The following is a 16,590-nucleotide window of genomic DNA, read 5'->3' as shown; positions in this document are numbered from 1 at the left end:
CCAGCTACTCGGGAGGCTGAGGTGGAAGGATCGCGGAGCCCAGCAGGTTGAGGCTGCGGTGGCCAGGAGCGGCCGCTGCACTCCAGTCTGGGGAACAGAGTGAGACTCTAACTCAAAAAAAATTTTTTTTAATAAAAATAAAAATAAATAATAATACCCAGGCAATGGGTGTTTTGCAAGGCATATCACACCCGCGTTATTTCACAGGGGCCCTGGAGGGACTCACTACTTATATTCAGATGGAGAAACTGAGGCCCAGGGAGGGTGAGTCTCCTTCAAGGTGGTGTATACCTGGGGAATGGCAGCCGCAGGATTTGAACCCAGGTCCTGCTGACCTCCTGGGTGGGGCTCTCAACCGCTTTGCTTCATGAAGGTTCTTGTCTGTGGCCACTTTCATGATACCTTGTGAGTGATGCAGCAGTCAGTGGTGGTCATTTGGGGGAGGCCATTGCCCCACGCTTGTTGAAGGAGAGCTCGTTGCCCCTAGAACAGGTGACAACTCGGACCCTTCCATGGACTTGACTCAAATCACCTCGGGTTGAGGACAACAAGGGAGATACTCCCTCTTTCTGAAGTGCCTCTGGCAAGCTTGATCATTGCTAAGATGTGCAGAAACCCTCGGTTTGCCCACTGGACAGTGCCTGTGCTGAAAACACCTGTTTTTGCATGGAATGGGCAGGTGACGTGCAGAGTCCATCATCTTTTGATTACAAGTTTCAGAAACTCAGCACATTAATGCACTTGCTCATGTAACCAAAATGTCCAGAAGTCAACCCCAGGCAGTCGGAGCCAGATCCCGTGTAATTTTGTATGAATCTGTGTGCGTTGTCGGGGGGCGGCAGGGTTGGCAGCCAACATCTTTGAACTTACGTGCCACTAGTCCCCACCCCACCCCTCTCCCAGAAGTTACAGCTAACTTCCTGGGGCAGTGCTCACTGGTTCATACTGGCCATGTGGTCACCCCTGAACCAATCACTATGACTCTGCTCAGGCCTAGGGTATGGCCCTGGAAGACCAATAATGGGTATTATTTTTGCTAAAAACTATTAACTGCAGATTGACAGATAGGAAAGCTCATTCCCAGAGAAACTAGGCTGTCTCCACAATATTGCACTGCCCCCTTGGCTAAGCAGTGGGTGTTTCTTAGAGCTGTCCAATAAAGACTCTGTGTTAGCGGTCCCCAAGAACACCCTCAGACTCAGTGATTACTAGGACTCACAAGACTCAGAAACACAATTGTACTCACAGTTACAGTTTTTTATGGTGAAAGGAGACAGATTAAAATCTGCAAAGGAAAAAGGTGCATGGGGTGAAACCCTGGAGAGACCAGGCATGGCCTTCCCAGTGGAGCACAGACTCACCCCTTAGTCCTTCAAACAACAATGTGTGATCATATGTGCCTAGTATTGTCAGCCAGGAAAGCTCACCCGAGTCTTGGTGTCCAGGCTCTTAACAGGGTCAGTGACATCAGCCGGAAGCACCTGCATGACTGACCTCAACCACTCAAACTCCAGCCTCCCAGGGCAAAAACAGGCCTTCACTATAAATAGCACTATTGGCCTAACCTAGCTGATCAACTGGAATTGCATGACCTGAGGGCTTAGAACTCATCCTCCAGAAGCCAGCAAAGGGTAAGTCCTGAAGATGACATTTTTTTAGGAATGTGCAGGGTTTGAGGAACCCAGGCCTGCTGAGTTACCCTTTCTGCACAGCCAGCCTCTAAGTCTTCACTCAAAGTGAAATCAACTAAGTGGCTCAGCTCAAGTGGAGACCACCGGTACTGTAGATGTCTGGCATGTTTGGATATTCCAGGGGAGGACAGCATGTGTCTTCTGTCCAGTCACGCTGATGAGCCCTGGAAGGCAGACACTTCTTCAGAGCAAAGGAGCCATAACAGGTGTTGTGGCATAACCAGAGGAGTATGGAGACCAGAGTCAGATTAGACCTGAGTGTCAATGTCAACACTGCCTCCTACAAGCTGAGTGACATTGAACACGTCACATGGTAATAACAGTATTAGTAATAGCAAAATAGATAGCAGTTACGATTGCACTATTTATTCAGCACTTGCTATGTTCCAGGCATGATTCTAAACTTTCAACAGTCATTAACTCGCTGCTTTTAGAATGTTTAATATGGGCCCAGTAAGACATTTTATATAATGACCCATCACACCACACACACACACACACACACACACACACACACACACATCACTGAAATAGAAGTTCGCCATTACTGCATATGATAGATTCTAATATTTTGTTGTCTATTCTAGGGATTGACAAACTTTTTCAATAAAGGGATAATAACTATTTTAGGCTTAGGTTCTGTGGTAACTATTCAATTATGCCAATGTGGCATGAAAGCAGCCATTACATTAAGTAAACAAATGGATACTGCTGTGTTCCAATAAAACTTAATTTACAAAAAGAGACAGGAGACCATAGTTTGCTAACTCCTGGATTCTACTGTATTTCTTCCGTCTCTCCTTCAAAAAACCTCACGACCCAGCAGGGGCTGGACCCCTGCATTCTACTGTATTTCTTCCAGCCTTTTTTCTTTTTTAATGCTGGTCATTAAACTTTTACGACACAGACTGTAACCTGCACTTTGAAAAACTCATTTAATCTATCAGGTAAGTAAACCTGTTTTACAAGTGAGGAACTGAGACGCACAGAGGTTAAGTAACTTGCATGAGGTCATCCACCTGAAAGAGGTGAAACTGGCTTTGGTCACTGGCAATCTGGCTCCTAGCCTCACCTGTTGACCCCTACTCCAAAGCACTCAAGAGAGATTGGTTATCGTTACTATCATTGTTATTCAACCAGGACTGTGAGGGAACCCACAAATCTACAGTCACATGAGCCAATTGCAGGATACAATTGGAGCATGCCTTCTTTTACATAAAGGGCTATGATGGTGATTAGTATGTGAATTGCACTTCCTTGAATGGAACACGTGTTAGAGCCATCTATTATAAGCGCTGCATGCTTAAAATGGAAAACTTGGAAAATGCGGGAAAGGAAATTCTTTAATGGATGAAGAGAGTTCTGATTCAGTAAAACAACTTTTTGGCAAACACTTGGATTCCTCGTTATAAAATGAAAATTGTTGCCTCCTGAGCTATATGGATTGGAAATCAGATTCCCAATAGGGCTTAAACTGGAGAGCTTAGAAATTTGAGGATGGTGGAGACACTTAGAAAATGACTGTTGCCGTCTTAGTTAACCCTGAATAACTTTGGAATTCAAATTTTGACACCTCCGAGAATCCACATGCCATTTCCTTCATTCATGTTTGTTTTGCATCAGATTAATTTGGGTTTTAGAAAGACTTTCTTTTTCTAGACTCTTACCCCCTCCCCTCTACCTCTGAACTACAACCACACATCCCAAGATAGTGATGCATAAGGCAGCCCACGTGGTAAAACGTCCCTCCATCCTCCTCTAATTCAGAGAACTTCGCCTGTAATCCCAGTCCTTTGGGAGGCTGAGGCGGGAAGATCACTTGAACCCAGGAGTTCAAGACCAGCCTGGGTAACATAGCAAGATCTTGTCTCTACAAAAAATAAAAATTTACCAGGTGTGGTAGCATGTGCCTGTAAGCCCAGCGACTCGGGAGGCTAAAGCTGGAGGATCGCCTGAACCTAGGAGGTGGAGGCTGTGGTGAGCTGTGATCATGCCCGCTGCACTCCAGCCTGGGAGACAGAGCAAGACCCTTAAAAACTAATAATAACAATTATTTATCAAGAACAATTATTTATCAAGAATAATCAGGTTACAGAGCTGCCCTCCAGGCCCACAGCGTCTGGCCTGAGAGGTAGCTCCCACCTGTGCTCGAAGCCTCCTCATCAGCCTCTAAATGAGAGTGTGTAGAGCCCACCCACCATGCTGTCAGCAAACCAAACCTTGAGAAATCTGCAAAACAGAAGGACACATGAGAACATCTGCCATGCCTTTGTCTGATCTGTACCTTCCCTGGAGAAGAACCACCCACATACCCCCTCTAGTCAAACAAAGATGACATTCCATCCACACCCCCAGCCTAAGTCCTTCCAAGAATGAGTTACATTCTGAAGCCTGTTTTAGAAAAACTCCCTTTTCTCAGTTCTCTCTTCTGGTTCAAATTGATTGTTTTTTAAAAGTAATCCACTTAGGCTGTTGCTTGTTTAAGAAATTAACCACTGATTTTTTGTTTAATCCAAAGAGTATGTCATGATTAAGAAAATGGTTTTCATGTTCAAGGCTTTGGTATCTAGTGATTTCAGGTGCTCCTGCTGGGTTTAAAGAAACAGGTTCTTTGCTTAAAGGTTCAAGAAAGGAGCCTGCGGAATTTTGACAATAGCCAACGTCCCTGGAGTGCCGACTGCAGCCCGGGTCTGGACTAGGCGTTCCCACACACACCATCTCATTTAATCCACACTGCAGCGTTAGGTGGGAGAGGGATCAGGGGAAGACCTGAAGGGGTCGGGGACCCTACGTTAGCTGAAGAGCATGATGTGAAGGCTCCCGTATTTGATGCTTTATTTGACCAGGAGGAGGACTGAGTCAGACAGAGGGTTCCCCCGAGCTGCACTGGGTGACTTAAGGCAACAAAACAGGGTGGTGCATCTAGGGCGAGCATTAGGAATGCAGTCAGCGGGCAGCACAGTGTGAAACTGATGGCTTTGGTCTTGTCCTGACTCCAGACATACTTCACATATATTAAGACTGACTCTCCATCAGTTTTTTTTGTTTGTTTGTTTGTTTTTTAGTTTCTTGGTCTTTGCAACCCTAGATAAAGTGGTCTACCCCAGGGCAATACTCTGTGTCACTTAATTCCTGGGACAGTCTTGCTTTTCTGGGGCTATTCCAGTTTCTATCAAGGTCTTTGGAAAGAGGTACCACCTACAAAGCTTAAAACAGTCTCACAGGAAACACACAAGTAGATCTTAGGAAAACTTGAAATCACAAAAGTGCTCAAGGAGTAGGTGGGTAATATAAAGGCTCTCCATGCAAACTTTTGGTGTCTTATTTTCTTTTATTTTGATTATGCAATAAATATTTGAATCCCTTCTCCTTTAAAAAAATTTTTGAGTAGGGGTCTCACTCTGTCTCCCAGGCTGGAGCGCAGTGGCCCAATCACAGCTCACTGCAACTTCAGCCTCCTGGGCTCAGACAATCCTTCCACATCAGCCTTCCAAATAGCAGGAACTATAGGCACTCGTCGCCACACCTGGCTAATTTTTTGTCTTTTTGTAGAGATGAGGTCTCGCTATGGTGCCCAGGCTGGTCTTGAACTCCTGGCCTCAAGCAATCCTCTCACCTTAGCCTCCTAAAGTTCTGGGATTACAGATGTGAGCCACCACGCCTGGCCTTCTCCTTTAAAGTTTTAGACATTCTAGATAGCACCAAAGTTCACCAAAGTTGACCATCACTTTTAATTCCTGTTCTCTCCTCTCTGCCTTCTAGAAGTGACTATTGTTCTTTCTGGGTATATCCCTTCAGATATGTATAAATATATAAATGCCCATGGAAAATATGAAGTAACATTTTATGTGTTTCTAATAAATGGTAATAGAGTATATCAAATATACGATGAAAGCATTTTTCGCTCAACAGTTTTTTGTGCATGTGTCTGTTCATACGTGGAGATCTGATTCACTTCTTTCCATTAAAATTTTGTTTCTGTTATATGAAGAGACTGCATTGTATTTTCGTAGTCTCCTTTGGCTGGGCAGCCCAAGTGTTTCCAATATTTTGCTATTTACTAACAATTCTGTGATGGATATCTTTTGGCATGTCCCCTTGTTCATGTGTATGAGTTTTCTTTTTTCTTTTTTTTTTTTTTTTTTTTTGTTGAGTCAGAGTCGCAGTCTGTCGCCAAGGCTGGAGTGCAATGGCACGTTCACGGGCACCGCAGCCTCGACCTACTGGGCTCAGGAGATTCTTCTGCCTTGGCCTTCCAAGTACCTGGAACTACAGTCATGTGTCCTCATGCCTGGCTACTTTTTTAATTTTTTTGTAGAGATGAGGTCTCACTATGTTGCCCAGGATTGTCTCAACCTCTAGGACTCAAGCAAACCTTCCATTTCAGCCTCCCAAAGTGCTGGGATTACAGAAGTGAGCCACCAAGCTCAGCCTCAAAATAAAAAGTTTTAAAAATCTATAAAATGTCTCCCTTTCCCCCTCCCTCCCGTCCTCATTCACCAGGATTCTTTTTTTTCTTTCTTTCTTTCTTTGAGTCTGACTCTAATTCTGTTGCCCAGGCTAGAGTGCAGTGGCATGCTCACGGCCACCACTGTCTCGACCAGCTGGGTCAGGCGATCCTTCTGCTTCAGCCTTCCAAGTAGCTGGAACCACAGGTGTGCGCCACCACGCTCAGCTAATTTTTTGATTTATTGTAGAGATGAGGTCTCATCAAGTTGCCCAGGCTGGTCTCGAAGCCTGGGGCCCAGGCAATCGTCTTGCCTCCACCTCCCAAAGTTTTAAAACTATGTATAGCTAGAACTATAGGCATGAGCCACCACGGCCAACTATGTATGCGGTTTTCTCTAGGATAGATCATATGAAGTGAAATCACTGAGTACGTTACCTGTGATTTTTAATTTTTAATGCAAGAAGTATATGCATATAAAGTTCATAGTTCTACAAAGGAAAGTATATAGAAAACAGCAGTCCTAGTGACTCCCCCACCCCACTCCCCCAAGCCTTTCATTTTGCCCAGAGGCAACGACTTTCAACTATTGCTGATTCTTTTAAAAATTACCTCCAGACTGGGTGCTCACGCCTGTAATCCCAGCCCCATTGCCTATAATCCCAGCACTTTGAGAGGCCAAGATGGGAGGATTGCTTGAACCCAGTAGTTCAAGACCAGCCTGGGCAACATAGTGAGACCGCATCTCTACAAAAAATTTTTAAAATTAGGCAGGTATGGTGACACGTGCCTGTAGTCCCAGCTACTCGGGAGGCTGAGGTGGAAGGATCACCTGAGTCCAGCAGGTGGAAGCTGCTATGAGCCATGATTGTGCCACTGCACTCCAGCCTGGAAGACAGAATGAAACCCCAACTCAAAAAAACAAAGAAACACTTTACCTCCAAACTTCTGAGTACCATGATTGTGCTGCTACTTCTTGATTTATTTTCCCATTTTATGCATAATCTCTGGCTTCCAGAAGTATAATAGTCCAGGTGTGGTGGCTCACACCTGTAGACCCAGCACTTTAGGAAGCAGAGGCGAGAGGATTGCCTGAGCCCAGGGATTCGAGACCAGCCTGGGCAATTTGGCGAGAGCTCGTCTCTACAATAAATCAAAAAATTAGCCGGGAATGGTGGTGCATGCTATGATTCCAGCTACTTGGAAGGCTGAGGCGGAAAGCTCGCCTGAGCCCAGCAGGTTGAGGCTGCGGTGGCTGTGAGTGTGCCACTGTCCTCCAGCCTCAGCGACAGAGTGAGATACCAAGTCAAAAAAAAAAAAAGAAAGAGATATAAGCACTGAGCTCCCTTGCCCCATCACCTACATGCAGACTTACTCCTCACACCCTTCCGGTGTCAGTTGGTCATAATTGGAGCTTCATCAATGCACCGCAATTGCCTTCCTGTGATTCTGCAAATACTTTTCACAGAGAGTCGTTTCGGATACAATAATTACTTTTCCTTCTCTGCACGCTGGTCAAAGAGGTGACATCTTTCGGAATAAGTTCTCCAGGCACACAAGTCCGGGTGGCAGCTTCCTGCTCCTTGTCCAGTGCGTTGGGGGTGGTCAGGGGGCGAGGGACACGAGCGGCCCTGCCAAGGAGGAATTTGCAGCTACGCCGAGGTGAAATGCTCTGGTTGTGAGGGACACGTGGAAACACCCCCGTAAACCTTTCCCGGTCACTCGCTGATTCCCTCCCAGGCTCTGAGAAGTTTGTTTTCCTCATTTGCTTTGGTTCTCACCGAGCACCTGCCCCATGACTTCCAGCCAGGCCTCCAGTACTAAGCCCTGCCCGGGGCCTTGATGAAGTGTCCCGCCTAATGGCGGTGTTCCTGTGCCTGATTCTTCACAGTTGTGTGTGTGAAGCTGAAAACACCAGCTGCACTTTTTCTGTTCTTTTTTTTTAAGGGTCAAGAAGGGTTTATGTCCTTGATTATTTATTTTCATAAGAGAAGTAAAACTGCCTCCCGGTGAAAAACTCAAGCAAAGAAAGAAGGGTAGGTAGGGCGTACAAGGCTCCCCACTCCTCTTCCACCTCAGCTCTGTTGACCACCTCCCCTTCCCAAGAGCAATGTTGCTCTGGAATCAGATTAACTGGCTCCAATCCAAGCCCTTGTGTACTTGGGTGACCTTGAACAAGTTACCTAAAACCCTTATGTGCCTCCGTTTATGTGCCTCAGTTTCACATCTATAAAATGGGTGTCTTACTCCATTTAGTGTCACTACAACACGATGAGGCAGGGTAATTTATAAAGGAAAGAGGTTTAGTTGGCTTGTGATTCTGGTGACTGGCAAGTTCAAGGTCAGGCAGCTGCACCTGGTGAGAACCTGGGCTGCTTCCACTCATGGTGGAAGGTGAAGGGGAACCAGTGTGTGCAGAGATCACATGGCAAGAAAGGAAGCAAGAGAGAGAAACTGAGGGAACCAGACTCTTCTAACCCTGCCTCAAGGGACCGAATCCATTCCCAAGTGAGTAAGAACTCACTCATCCCCATGAGAGGGCATTAATCTATTCATGGGGGACCTGCCCCCATGACCCAAGCATCTCCCACTAGGCCCCACCTTCCAACACTGCCACACTGAAGCTCAAATTTGAACTTGAGTTTTAGCAGGGACAAACCACATCCAAACCATAGCAATGGGAAAATAATAGTGGTCACCCCATAGAGCTTTGTGGGGATTAAATGTATTAATACTTGTAAAATGGCACTGAGAAGTCACCTAATAGATACTAGCCAGGAATATTACCACCAATGTGTTCTGTATCCTTTCAGACTGCTAGTTCTTAATCTTGGCCGCACATTGGAATCACCTGATACTGTGAAACTCCCTGGTGCCTGGACCCCACTCTCAGCAATTCTGATTCTATTGGTCTGGGGAGCAGCCTGGGCATCAGGACTTGTGTGCTCCCCAGAGCATTACAGTCTGCAGCCAGGGTTGAAGACAACTGTGCTCCATTTTTTCCATGTGTATCAGTTAGGATAGGTGAGGGTATGCTGCAGTAACAAACATCCCCCAAATCTCATCTACTTCTCGTGTATGATACATGTCCACTGCAGTTAGCTGTAGCTCTGATACACCTCATCTTTACTCTGGAACCCAGGCTAACAAAACGGCTTTCATCAGGAACATTTACAGTCTTGTAAAGTGGGAGGAGAGGGAGCACAGGAAAGTTGCACTGGCTGTTAAACCTTCTGACCAGAAGTGAAAAGGAGCTTCTGCCCACATATCACTGGCCAAGGCAAGCCACCTGGTCACACCTGAGTCGAACAGGGAGGGGATGCAGCAGGGACTGGATAGTAAATATATTTGAGGCTTTGTGGGACACACGATCTCTGGACTACTCACCTCCGACTTTGTAGTACAAAAGAAACTGTAGACAATACACTGGCTAAAAATGTAAAAGCTGTTCTTAACTCATGAGTCATGCAAAAGCAAGCAGCAGACCAGATGTGGCCTGGGCTGGAATTGGCCAAACCCTGGCAAAGATCATCCTCCCATGGGGTGAAGCAACTCAGGGAGAGATCCCAAATGTGGGTGAACAGCAACACAGTCTACCACCCTGTGCATATAGAAGGGGGGGCACCTTTATTGCACAACTGTGTTTCATGCATTGCACTGTGATGCAACTTGCTTTTGTTACTTAATGTGGTATCTCTTGATAGTTTCATGTCAGTAGCTCTAGCACGACTTAATTTTTGTAAGGGCTGCCTAGTGTTCCCTGGTATGGATGTACCATAGTGGGGTTTTGTCTGTAGGGGAGTTTTGTTTGTTTTGGGTGTAGGGATTTTTCCCCAGTGAGCCCATCCTTCTGCTTCATGTTCGTGTGTTTTTATCATTATTCACCTATTGTTAGAAAGCAGTGATTTTTACAATATCAAAAGCAGTAAGGCAGCATCTGTAGAGAGAACGTTGGAAAGCAAGAACCAACATGGCAGCTCTCCCAGCGGTCTATATGTAGTCTGTATGGCTTTCTGTGAAATCTTCCAGGCTCCCGTGAAAACACACACTTGAAAAAGGCCCTCCTTTGTCACGGCCATTTCTGTGCTAAGTGTCCTTGCCACGCTGGACACGGTTGCAATTCCAGAGCATTTGGGGAGATTCTAGTATTGGAGACATCAGTCAAAATGGTGGAAAACTGGAAGTGAGGTCTCAGAAACTGTGCAACATTATCACCCTGACTCCAGGCAGGGATGCGCTTGAGAAGATAAGGACAGACCAAACCGCCTCTCCCTGGGGGGGACGGGCAGGGGAGGGCTGCCAAGATCACCCGGTGCCCACTGGCCTGTGTTCCCCCTTCTGTGCCTAACAGGACACCACGACATCCGTGCGCATCGGCCTGATGATGGAGGAAATGATCTTCAACCTGGCAGACACGCATCTGTTCTTCAACGACCTGGAGGTGGGTTACTGCCGGTTTCATTCAAGAGGGGCCGTGTTTAATCACCTGCATCTAGTTGGAGGGGGAAGATACTGCCTTTTCTTTCTCTTTCTTTCTTTCCTTCTTTCTTTCTTTCTTTCTTTCTTTCTTTCTTTCTTTCTTTCTTTCTTTCTTTCTTTCCTTTTCTTTCTTTCTTTCCTTTTCTTTCTTTCTTTCTTTCCTTTTTCTTTTGGAAGCTTGAAACTTTTGCTAGCCACTTCCTAAGAAAGACACAAAACTGTGGCAGGCGATGGTTTATTGGAAACACACGTGGCCGGATTAGCTCTCTCTGGCTTTCCTGTGCAGTTAATGGGCTTTTCTCTCTGTTCTAGTGGGGATGTCCACTGGCAGTTGCACTAATCCAATAAAGGCCGTGTAGTTTCTTCCTCCTGAAATTTGCTATTTCATGAGTTGATTAAGGCAAATTAGCTCAGATCCTCCTGGGTCAGTAATAATTAGCAGTGGGCCAGGATGGAAGCTTTTAAAAACGATTTGCATTCCCCTGAAAGCATGTTTTACAAAGAGAGACAGTGTGCGTAAGAGCAGAGGGAATACACTTAGTGAGAGTATCTGCTCCTGAGCCCCTGAGCAAGATGCAAGGGAGGTAGGAAAAAAGGCGGGAGAGCCGCTTCAAAAATAAATTGAATTCATTTGTCTATACTCAGTCTGTGTTGGAAAGATCTGGGAAGGATTTCAAGTGGAAAACGTATTTTAAATAGAACTATTAAAGCTAAGGGATAAAAAGCTATGTCATGAAAATAGGTAAGGAGTTATATCCAAAAAAAAATCCAGGCTCAGGCTAACTACTACAGTCAAGTTCAGAGTGGATCTGTGAGCTTCCTGGTAGCCAAAGCAAGGAGGGAAATATAGTGAGCACTTCCTTTCGATGAAAGAGCAAGCAGCTTTCTCCAAGGTGAAGAAGAGTTTTTGGTTGATGAAAGGATTAGTGTGGGGATCTTCTGGCATTGTGAATTATATTTGCCTTGTTGGTTCACCAGATGAAAGAACAATTCTGTTTATCCTGGTTGGAATATTTTTTTCCTGGAATCTGGAACATCACTGAGGACTGAACTGCGAAGTAAAAATACAAAGGCTATGGATTCCAAATCTATCCTGACCAGCCCAAGTCATCACTAATACCTATCATCAGGAAAGCATTCTGGTCTGCAGGCCTAGAGTTGCAGAGAGGAGAATCCTTGCTGAAATGGTCGATCTTGTATTCTATCTAATCTGTGCAAATCACTTGGGTCTTATTCCTCCCATTGTAAAATGGAATTGGCCGGGCTCAGTGGCTCAGCCTGTAATCCCTGCACTCTGGGAGACCGAGGCAAGTAGACTGCCTGAGTCCATGGGTTCGAGACCAGCCTGGGCAACTTGGCGAGACCTTGTCTCTACAATAAAAATCAGAAAATTAGCCGGGCATGGTAGCGTGCGCCTGTAGTTCTTGCTACTTGGAAGGCTGAGGCAGAAGGATTGCCGGAGCCCAGCAGGTCGATGCTGGGGTGGCCGCTAGTGTGCCACTGCACTCCAGCCTGAGCAACAGAGTGAGACTCCCACTCAAAAACAAAATGGAATTGATATTCTCTGTTTCAAAGAGTGGGTCAGGGTAGAAAATTGAGGAAGAAAGAGAGCTTTAGAGTAGATGAATGCCATTGGCACCAATGCCCAGGACTTTTTCTTTTCTTTCTTTCTTTCTTTCTTTTTTTTTTTTTTTTTTTTTGAGACAGAGTCTCCCTATGTTTCCCAGGCTGTTCTCAAACTCCTGGGCTCAAGCAATCCTCCCACCTCGCCCTCCCAAAGTGCTGGGATTATAGACATGAGCCACCACACCCAGCCTGTCTCTTTATTCAAAAGCAATGTAAAGGCTTGCTTTACGGTGACCTCTGTGGCTTCAGGAAAACGAAAGAGAGGAAGTGGGGGGAATAGGGAAGGAGGCAGAGGGAGAGGGAGGACTTATGAGTTTTAAAAAGAAAAAAAGGTGGATGCAATGTCTCATGCCTGTAATCCCAGCAGTAGGAGAATCACTTGAGGCCAGGAGGTCGAGGCCAGCCCAGGCAACATAACAAGACCCGTCTCTACAAAATAAAAAATTAAATTATAAAGAAAAAGAAACTGAGCATCAGGATGCAGAGAAACCAAGAGAACTTGCTGATAGATTGGATATGGGCCATGGGGAGAGGTGACAAGGACTCCTGGGCTCAGCCTGAGCAGGGTGTGGTGGTGCCATTTGCTGAGAGGGGCAAACCAGGAAGGCGTGGGCATGCAGTGGAGGTCCGCTTCTCTGTCCTGGCACGTGGGGTTTGCAATGACTGAGACACCCCTGCAAAGAGGCCGAAGATGCCCGGTGGGCCTGCAGATGCCGGAGTCTACAACTCCGCCGCCGTAACCACGCCCGGCCTGGAGGTGGCGCTTTGTCGGTCTTGGGTGCGCCTGCGGCTCGGAGCCGGGTATCCTGCGAGATGCCTGTGTGTTTCCAGCAGATGGCTTCAGAGCCCCGCCCCGTCTGCTGTTTCTCTCTGGCCCCCGAAGTCCAAATTGCACCTCTTGAAGGGGGATCTTAATTGCCAGCTGGAGCTACTCAGGGAAGCCAGTTTGTTTATTTCGTTTGTTTTCTAAATTTATTTCAATATGTCCCCAGCGCCAGGAGCTCCCAGGGCAGCCCAGCAGAATTGAAACCATGTTACAGGACGGAGAAGTTGAAACTCACACAAGTGGAAACATCTTGTTGGCTGGTGCAGGGCGGGCCTTGCTTGTCCAGATGGGCTTGGGGATGGAAGCTGGACCCCTTTGTCTCCAAGTCTGTCGTACCATCTGCATGTAAGGGGTGCTTCCTGCGGCCGGCAGCTCTGCATGGAGGACTCACCCTTTGCCAGGCCCTAGTCAAAGTGCTGTGGATTCAGCAGCAAACAGAACACAGCAAAAACCACGTGCTCGGGGCCTCAACCTTCCAGCTGGGAGGCCAGTTCTGAATAAGTGATTATAGAAAATGACTTTCAGATAACGCACTCAGCAGAGAGGCCTAGAGAATCGAGGAGAGGGTGTCACGGGGCCATTATTTCACTTGGTGTATCCAGGAAGGGCTCTTTTGACTTTTGAGCAGAGACACGAAGGAGGTAAGCGAGGGGGCCGTGTATATGGAGGAAGAGTATTCCAGACAGAGAGAACAGCAGTACAGAGGGTCCAAGGCATGGCCAGAGTTGGCAGGCACCAGGAACAGGGAGGAGGCCCCTGAGGCAAGAGCAGAGGAAGCAGGAAGATAAGATAGAGGTTCAGGGGCTGGCATGGTAAGGACAGTTGTGACAGGGGTCAATAACTTGAGCCCAGGAGGGAGGTGGCTGGGAGGGGGTGTCCAGGCGCTGGAGTAAGGAGTCCGGCAGAGAGCAGGGTGGCCACACAGCTGATGTCAAGCAGAGGCACAGGGCATCGTCCTGCCTTGCCTGAATCTCCGCCACTGTCTCGGGTCCCAGCCCCTGCCCACTTCTCTCCATGTCATCCAAGACACCATCACCTTTCTCCAGACACCATCACAGCCTCCTCACTGCCTCCCTGCTTCTGCTCTTCTTTGCTGTCTGTGCACATCAAAGTTGCAGAAGCTTAAGTAAAGCACGGGTTCATTTATCTTGTGAGGAAATCTGAATATGAGCAATCCTCAGTCAGAAGGGCAGCTCTTCCATGCCATAGGCCCTGGCCAGCCCATGCACAGTCCCAAACCCTGCCCCACGGTCCAGGCAGCAGTAGGTGGGAGGAGAAGGGGACAAAGGAAAAGGAGGGAAACCCCCAAGCCTCCTCCTCCCACTGGCTGGACTTATCACTTCTGCTCACACCCCATTGGCCAAAACTTAGTCATGTGGCCACGCCCTCCTGCAAGGAAGCCAGGGAAAATGTAGTCTTTAGTCTGCACAAGTCATCTGCCAATAACAACTCTGATGTTAAAGGAAAACGGGGAACATGACTATTGGGGTCAGGTCGTGGTCTCAGCCTGACACCCCTCCTCACTTCTCATCACAGTAGCCAGAGTGGTGGAAGGGAAATCTGATCATGTCACCCCCTGCCTAAAGTTCTCCGGTGGCTCCTCTGTGGTCCTTAAAAAACGACATGGCTGGCTGAGTGCAGTGGCTCTTGCCTGAAAGCCCAGCACTTTGGGAGACCGAGGCAGGAGGATTACTTGAGCCCAGGAGTTCGAGACCAGCCTGGGCAACACAGTGAGACCTCTTTTCTGCAAAACATTAAAAAATTAGTCTGAATGTTGACGCTCACCCTGAGTCGCAGGTACTCGGGAGGCTGAGGTGGAAGGATCGCCTGAGCCCAGGAGGCCGAGGCTGTGAGTGAGCATGCCATTGCACTCCAGCCTGGGCAACGGAGTGAGACCCCCAACTTTAAAAAAATGTTTTAATAAAATAAAATCCAAATTGGTTTCAGTAACATAAATTATGTTTCAGTAATATAAATCTCTGTGTGATTTTAAAAGTATTTCTTAACCAAATGTCACAGTCAAAACCACTTGAAAGGCAATCTTCTAGAGCAGTGTTGCCTAATAGAACTTCTTACAATGACATAAGTGTTCTTCATTGTCCAACGTGACAGCCACCAGATGTGGTGGTATGGAACACTTGAAATATGACTGGTGCAACCAGCACACTGAATTCTGTATTATATTTTATTTTTTGTATTTTATCTTAACCAATTTTAAGGTAAATAGCCACAGGTGGCTGATGGCTGTTGTTTTGGGCAGAACAGAATAGAACATGTATATCATTGTAGAATGTTATCAGTGGGAAAGTATAGTTCAAAAAGCCTAAACTTGTGAGACATAGTCTCCACTTTCAGTTATGCTGGTGACAATCCTAATAACAATAATAATATCTGATATTTACTGAAGACTTGCTGCATACCTGGCACTGTTCTGTACATATAATAACTCATTTAATCCTATTATTATATGCATTACACTACTCATATAGTCTACTCAGGCTGCCATAGCAAAATACCACAGACTGGGTTGTTTAAACCAGCAGTCTCCACCCTTTTTGGCCTCAGGGACTGGTTTCAGGGAAGACAATTTTGGGGACAGGATGTGCAGTCAAACCTCACTGCTGATGTTAATCCGTATTTGCAGCCGCTCCCCGGCGCTAGCATCACCGCCTCAGCCCCACCTCAGATCATCAGGCATTAGATTCTCATAAGGAGCGTGCAACCTAGATCCCTCACATGTGCAGTTCACAGTAGGGTTCACGCTCCTATGAGGATCTAATGCTGCCACTGATCTGACAGGAGGCAGAGCTCAGGCTGTCACACAAGCGATGGGGAGCGGCTGTAAATACAGATGAAGTTTCACTGGCTCGTCCCCACTCACCTCCTGCTATGCAGCCCGGTTCCTAACAGGTCACAGACCAGTACCCCTCCATGGCCCCGGGGTTAGGAATCCCTGGCTTAAAAAAGCAGAACTGTACTTTCTCATGCTTCTGGAGACTAGAAGTTCATGATCAAAGTGACAGCAAAGTCAGTTTCTGTTAAGAGCCCTCTTCCTGGCTTGCAGATGGCCACCTTTTTGCTCTGTCTTCCCCTGGCCTCTCCTTGGTGCTTGCACCGGAAGCACGAGAGAAACAGCTCTCTGGTGTCTTATAACGACGCTAATTCTCTCGGGTCAGAGCCCCACCCTCATGGCCTCACTCAACCTTAATTACTTCCTATTTGCAGCCCTATCTCCAAATGCAACCACGTTGCACGGTAGGTCTTCCACATATGAATGCTAGGGGGACACGAGCATTCCGTGTATAGCACCCATGTTACAGATGGGGAAAGTGAGGCAGAGAGCGGCTAAGTGAACAGCCCAAAGCCACACACAGCCAGGCACGCTTCAGACCCAGGCGCCCTCGCCCTTCCCGCCGTGCCGCGCCGCCTCCGCCCGGGGGCGCCAGTGCCGCCGGGTTGGCGAGAGAAGCCGGCCGCGGGGATCTGGCGCCTGCGCAGTGCTGCAGACGGCGGGCTCGGCG

At 47.2% G+C, this 16,590-nt stretch overlaps 1 protein-coding gene across 3 annotated transcripts in view; it reads left to right on the top strand.

Annotated features, from left to right (window-relative positions):
- Positions 1–16,590, top strand: part of EYA2 (EYA transcriptional coactivator and phosphatase 2) — a 192,252-nt gene that overhangs the window by 143,878 nt on the left and 31,784 nt on the right. For all 3 annotated transcript variants that reach the window (XM_008061187.1, XM_021713992.1, XM_008061188.1), the window contains one exon: positions 10,490–10,579. In XM_008061187.1, coding sequence (XP_008059378.1) covers positions 10,490–10,579 — 90 coding nt within the window. The remainder of the gene's footprint in view (positions 1–10,489; positions 10,580–16,590) is intronic.

The sequence above is a fragment of the Carlito syrichta genome, unplaced genomic scaffold, assembly GCF_000164805.1.
Source record: "Carlito syrichta isolate Samal-C Ts95f unplaced genomic scaffold, Tarsius_syrichta-2.0.1 Scaffold305137, whole genome shotgun sequence".
Lineage (NCBI taxonomy): Eukaryota > Metazoa > Chordata > Mammalia > Primates > Tarsiidae > Carlito > Carlito syrichta.
This window is presented reverse-complemented; position numbering and strand designations above follow the sequence as displayed.